We start from the raw sequence: 7,123 nt of genomic DNA, 5'->3' as shown, positions 1-7,123 counted from the left end.
GATCGAACTTCTCCCTAGTCATGTTGAGGACTATGCTCGCATTCTGTACACTACTGTTAATAGGAAAAAAACACCACACAGATTACATTAACCAGCACTTGGCCACCTCTATTCTAGCATTACCCATTGCTATTTGGGACCCTGTAGGACCTGGAGCAATGCATCCTTATGCGTGTATTCATCCTTCAGTAGATATTGCCTGCAAATTCTTCTTTTTTTTTGTTTATTTACTGTAGAGTTATGTCCTTGCATTGGCCCTACAGGGTATCACACATACCCAAGTATGCACATTAGCTCACCACCAGAGAGAGAGAGACAGAGAAAAGCACCAACAATTCTCAAGTTCCACAAGGACACTTACAACTCATGCTATGGATTGTTCACACACAAGACATTACAACCTATATTTCCTACAGGGTTTGTCTGTATTAATGTACCCTGCTTCACTTGTTAACATGACTTAGCTTATGCTTTTCAAAAAACAATGTCAAATACAAAAAAGTTCGGAATGCAACACATCCTAAGAAGAGGCTCACTACCAAGCCAGAACTTCTGCAAATTTTAGCTCTGGGCAACTTTTTACAACAGAGTTAAAATACTGAATATAATGGAAATGCTGACAGACCCTTCACAATACTGGCAGTCACCAGCACTGCTATAATTGAAGGAATTTCACTCTGAAGATTTGTATAAGGGAAGAGATTGATGGGGATCTTCTGACTAAAAAGAGATTGTTAGTTCATTCTATATAATAGGGACCCATAATGAGGGGAGAATGGGTTTTTGCATATTACTGAAGAAACACAAACACTGTATTTTCATGTATCTACACACTGATCTCAATGAAACAAGCACCCAAGTCTTAAACAAAACAGTTATGACTCACATTTGTATTACATTCTTGCACATAAGCCACGATTTATTGCTTATGCTTTGTATGCTTTACTGTAAATGTAATTGTAGTAAGCTTAAAAGCACTATAGTCTGATGCCTCTAACAGTAAATATGAACTTCTTGAGGTTACATTTTAAATTAAGAAGATACCTGAAGCAGTCAGACGCTTATAAATGTCCATTTACAGTGACTCTTGTGAAGGATCTTTCTACTACACTCCAACAATCTGAAAAGCGAACATAACAAAACTTAAATTGTACACTTCAAGGTATTTCATAATTAGCTATAGGGCTCAGTCATGAAGTTAATTGTTTAATCCTACTTCTGTGAATGCAGTGGAAGCACTCAAAAATAAGGCCTGGAGAATGAATGAGCTAAGCCTTGAGTCACAAAGACCTTATCCCTTTGATGAGAAGTGCCAGATTAATCTTCATAAATGGTCTAATTACTTGTGCCTGGAGCTTAGCCAAGTCATTCCAAATAAAAATTAAATTATACAACTGATTGCACGTTCAGTCTACTCTCCAGGGTGTTAGAACAACCACACAACCTTACAATACAAGCAGACATCTACTGTTTGCTTCCCACAGCGTAGAAAATATTCTCCAATTACTGAACAGAAGAACCTAGTCAAGAAAATACAAGGCTACTGCTCATATTACGGTAACATCCAAAACTCCACAATCAGGTACCCATGGTACTAAGCAGCGTGAAACACAAAGACTCACCTGACTTTGAAGCCTAAAAGGTATGTTTAGACTGCAAAGAAAACACTGTGGTGCCAAATTTCAGTTCAAATGACTCAGGCTGGTGGAGCAAAAAATCGTAGTGTAGCATTCCTGCTCAGGATGGATCACAGGCTCCGAAACGTGAGGAGGGTCTTAGAGCTTGGGCTGTTCTGAGGCCCAAAAACCTGAGTCAACTGGGCTCTGAGATTTGGGCCTGTTTTTGATTTGTTGTATAGACATCGCTTTTGTAACTCAGGAACTTTGGAAAACTATGCCTATGGTTCTTTGCCCAAAGATTTACAGTCAAGATTTACAGACAAGAAACAATCTTTGGGTCTCCCACCTGGTACCAGGTATGTTATTTTTGAGCTATTGGATGGTCCTGAATCTTTCAAAGTCCCTATCAAAGTGTGCTGGACTTCATTTCCCTCACTCACACTGTCAACCCACCCCACTTGAACAGTGGTCTTGAAGTCACAGCATAATCTAATATTTTGCTATAATAGGCCAAGCCCAAAGAAGCTCTGAGGAGCAGAGTTAAAGTAAGTAGAAGGAGTGATAGAATACACCTCAATCCAGAGCCTGTGTCTGATAAGCTGGCAGCTCAGCCAAAAGGTATTCTCTAGGAACCTAAGGTATATTTTTATTTATTGCAACTGAACCTAAGTGACTGCACAAACAAATTCTGGCAATTTCCCAGGGCAGAGGCTACACCCTGCAATTTGTTTCACTTATTAGGCTCCATCCTCAATAAATAATGTTTTGGGGTTTTTAATTGGACCACTTGAGTCTTACAGAGTATAGGAATCTTACACACTCCATTTAGAACCTTTGATCTCCAAAGAAGAGCAGTGAAGGAAGGCTGCCTTTTTCAAGCTTTTTCTGTCAAAAGGACACTTTCGTGTCCTTGCCCATGAGTCTCGTGGAAGGCTTTCAGTCTCTTTATTACCTTAGAACAGCATTTAAAAGAAGCCAAAGATGGGACTTTCTCAGACTGATAGTCCTATCTTCTAGCCCCCAAAAGGGTTCCTTGAACAAGAGCCAAACCTCCAGATGAACAGCTGACTAAAGGAGAAGTGATGTTCCAGGAAACCTGTAGAAACTGAACTGACTGCACTCATCACTGGTTTATCAACCAGTTTACATCAAGGATTCTCCCATCACCTTGCAACTGAACACTGGAGGCTGTTGTACTCCTAATAGGAGATCCAAAACCGAAGAAAAAACTAGAGATTCAGAACATTCCATGCCAACACTATCAGTCCTCCAAAAGGGAAAAACATGTTTAGAAGAATGTACATGAAGTTTCCACCCACAGGTTGAAATTAAACTAGTTGAACATATTAAAATCTTGTCAACCCCAAAGAATTTAATTTGTGGTAGTCCTATTGTAGCAAAAATCCAGTACCTTTTGTTTCCAGTTCCCTAGTGTGGATATGGTCTTTAGAAAATCCCTACGACATGGGTTTCCCAGACCAATGTGGAACAGGAACCATTTTATCAAGAAGGAGCAGACTTGAGGAGTTCATCTACAGCAGAGGGGTATCTACTGAGAATTGTAAAAAAAAAAAAAGCTAATGGGTGGAAGTATTTCTTGATGTAACTGGATAACGATTAGCTGGTACAACCAAGTTCTTTTGTCAATTACAAATGTTTCAGAAAAAACAACCTGTATTCACATGAAATCAAACCTTCTGACTCCTTTCTTCATCTAAAAAAAGGAACTCCCTTGATAAAGATTGCGGATAGCCATACGATTCTTCTGCAGTCTACTCCACTCTTTGCCAAGCACATTAATCCCACTAGGCGAAACTGGCTTTAAAAGGTGATGTACCACAAATAGGATATTAAAATCTAAGTAGATCTGAAATTACATTACCCAATAGGGAATATTTACAGTTTTGCTCACAGGAGCTGCAGTTCTTATTTTCACTAGTCTGTTCATGTCTTATACCAAAGTCAAGAGGCAACTAGGGATTTACACCCCATAAGTTTAGTACTAGTTTATATGTCTTTTATCAAGAAGACAAAGACAGGTAATTACTCTCAGACTCATCCCATTCTAACACACATTTCATAGAGCAACACAATTAATAGGATTTCAAGATATATTTGAGGAAATAAAGACCAAAGAACAACGGATCTCTGCAGTGTAATTTTATTCACTTAGGAACAAAGGGTCAGAAGAAGTCACAGCACAAGAGTTCATTTGGCTTTGTAAACTCATTAAAAAGGACATTCCATGTACCAAAAAATAATTAACATTTTAAATGCAAAGACACCAATGGAAACTGTAAAAGCTCGCACACGATATTGATTTTTCAATTTGGTTTTCTTTATAATCACTTGCAAAATATTGCTTTCCATATCACCTTGCATTTGCAGTCTTAAATACAATAGGGTAAAGCAATTAAAGTTACACAGCCTGAAACAGAGTAAACATAAATTTTTATTTTAATAGGAATGTGTTGCTGAAAGGTACTAGCCCTGTAGCACATTAGGAAGAATTACACAAAAGACATCAGTACTGAAGATACTAGGGCTAAGAGACCTCCAACTCGTATTACACATTCATTTAATGAAAAGCCTACTGATGTCCAGTGTCCCATCTCTTTCCACACTCTTGAAAATATTTATTTTTATATGAAGATAATTAAAATGATAACATTGGATAAAAGACTGACTTGTTCAAAGGACCCAAGTTTCCCTTATGTTCTAATAAACCTAACTCTGGCCTTAAAAGAAAAAAGAAAAAAAATCTGGAACAGAACCAGTTCAGTCCCAAAAGTGTTTAACATGTATAAAAAAAAAAAATATATATATATATATATATAGCAGCTGCAAAATAACCTACTGTATCTCTCAAATGCACTCATGGCCATTTTATATTATTAAATACTGAAGTGTAGGCTTTAAATATTTGTCTTATTTGTAACAAAAGATCAATTACGTATAGGATATCCCTTTTTATCCAGGCTATTATAAATTTTAGATCACCCCCACTTATCCTAAAATTGACCTGTAGAATTTAGTTGCCTTGAATTTCTAAAATTCAGAAGAGATTTCTTACTAAATTTCACTACATCTCTAGAATTGTAACTAGAACTTCAAGGACATGCAATATTTTGTGGAAAAACAGGTTCCTTCAACATAAGAAAGACTGTTGAAAAGTCCCCCCGATCCACCCTCCTTCACTGAACAACTTTGTAGAATGAAAAGTGATCTGTACACATTTCCTTCCTGATTATGGAAAGTTTCCAAAGCTGGTAAGTAGTCCCAGTGTGTCAGCATGAGCACAGGGCCTGTCATACCTGGAGTTAGTGCAGTCCCAAGATCTGAATTTGTCTTACAACAGGGCATATGAGCCCCACCAACATAAGGCACTTACCCACTGGGAAAGGGGCTGGGGTGAGAACTCACGTAACATGCAAGTTGAAGGAAAGAGTCCCAAGGGAGAACAGTTTTAAGATTTTGCAGTCTATCAGTTCATTACCAGTTAATTTACTGTGTGGTGGTCAAATAAACTGCTCTTCCCTTTCAGATGTCAGGTCCTTCCATTGGCACTCACTCCATTAGTCCTTGATCTTTGATGGTCATATTTCACAGAAACAATAAGGAAAAGCAGAAGGGTTGCTCCTTGGATAGCAGCCAACAGGAAGAAATAATAGTTCAAAAAGCACCCATTAATGTTACCTAGAACGAAGTGGAAAGGAAAAATAAGTACCCGCAGGAGTATACAAATAAAGATGACAATCCTGCTCAGTCTCATCAGAGCCACAATTTCTCTCTACAAAAGGCATCAGCAAAACCAGAACCAAAAATCACACTTCCATCACGTAACAAGTATTTCTGGATTTGGCATTATCTATAACAAATTGTATTTCTAGGAGAATACACTGCTTGCAAGCTGTGCTTTGTATTTTGTACTCTCTCAAAGTCAGTAACGTCCTTAAGAAGTAGAGACCCATTAGCCCACACAATACAAGTTCTCCTCAATGACTTCATGCTACTCTTCAATGTTACAGATATTACAGGTGTACAGCATGAAACAAGCCACTAAAGCCTCAACAGATTTAAAAAGAATTAGCAGTGTGAGAAAAGCAGGCTTATAGACAAGAAAGATGTGAAGGCGCCTCATTTTTTACAATTGATTTTCAACTGATGCAAAATGGGAATTCATTAAACAAACTCCTAGACAGGAGAAAGAAATGTAAGTGCTTACCAGAAGTGTTTATAAATGATATACCTATGCAATGCCTATGCAAAAAAGTTACCCTATTTGTAACTGGTGTTCGACATGTGTTGCTCGTGTCCATTCCAAGTTGGGTGTGAGCCAGCACATGCCCAGTTGCCAGAAGCCTTTTTGCCCTAGCCAATAGCCATAGCGTTGATGCAGTGCCCCCTGGAGTGGTGCCGACATGTCAACCAACATATGCACTGCTCGATCTGCCCCTGGATCAGTTCCTTCTTGCTGGCTACTCTGACAGTGGGGAAGGCGGGAGGGTTTTGGAATGGACATGAGCAACACATCTCGAAGAACACCAGTTATGAATCACATAACTGTCTTTTCTTCTTCAAGCAATTGCTCATGTGCATTCCAAGTTGGGTGAATACAAGCCAATGCCTAGGAGGTGGGGTCAAAGCCCCAGATGGAATGTAGGACAGCCCATTCCACTGCTGGGTCATCTCTAGCGTGCTGCGTCAACATGTAATGGGCATAAAGGTGCGTATGGCGGACCAGGTGGCTGCCTTGCAGATGTTATGGATAGGAACCTGGGCCAAATATGCTGCTGAGAAAGCTTGCACTCTGGTAGATTGAGCTCTGATAGGGGGAAGGGGTCCCCCGCCAGCTTATAGCAGTCCTTAACGCAGGCCCCTATCCAGAAGGACATCCACTGAGAGGAGACTGGAAGGACCTTCATCCTGTCTGCCACCACCGCAAACAACTGCTGAGACTTCCTAAAAGGTTTGGTTCTGTCCATATGGAAGGCCAGTGCTCTTCGAAGATCCAAAGTATGTAAGCTCTACTCCCTAGGGGAGGCATGAGTTTATGGGTAAAAGACCAGTAGGGAAATGTCTTGGTTAATATGAAAGGGGGAGACCAACTTTGGCAGGAATATTGGATGGGGTCTTAACCTGACCTCGTCCTTGTGGAACACTATACAGAGCAGGTCCACCGTCGGAGCCCTTAGTTCAGACACCCTCCTGTACAAAGTAATGGGCACCAAGAATGCTGTTTTGTAACTAAGGAACAGGAGGGAACAGGAAACAAGAGATTCAAAAGGAGTCCCTGTGAGTCTTGACAATACCAGGTGAGGTCCTACACCAGCAAAGGGGGATCGCATCTGCAGTCTGAGCCTTTCCACACCCTTCATAAACCTTTTTTACCACTGAGTCTGAGAAGACCGAAGACATATCCAGCCCAGGGTGAAAGGCTGAGGTAGCCACTAAGTGCACCTTGATAGAGAATACTGACAACTCTTCCTGACTGAAGAAGAGCA

At 39.9% G+C, this 7,123-nt stretch overlaps 1 protein-coding gene across 1 annotated transcript in view; it reads right to left on the bottom strand.

The window, feature by feature from the left end:
• Nucleotides 1-3,770: 3,770 nt before the first annotated feature.
• SLC15A4 (solute carrier family 15 member 4) overlaps nt 3,771-7,123 on the bottom strand; it is a 66,949-nt gene continuing 63,596 nt past the window's right edge. Inside the window, exon 8 of the mRNA XM_075012920.1 lies at nt 3,771-5,315. Coding sequence (XP_074869021.1) covers nt 5,167-5,315 — 149 coding nt within the window. The 3' untranslated portion in view covers nt 3,771-5,166. The remainder of the gene's footprint in view (nt 5,316-7,123) is intronic.

This window comes from Carettochelys insculpta, chromosome 18, assembly GCF_033958435.1.
Source record: "Carettochelys insculpta isolate YL-2023 chromosome 18, ASM3395843v1, whole genome shotgun sequence".
Classification (NCBI taxonomy): Eukaryota; Metazoa; Chordata; order Testudines; family Carettochelyidae; genus Carettochelys; species Carettochelys insculpta.
The sequence above is the reverse complement of the archived record's forward strand: the minus strand, read 5'-3'. Positions and strand labels throughout refer to the sequence as shown.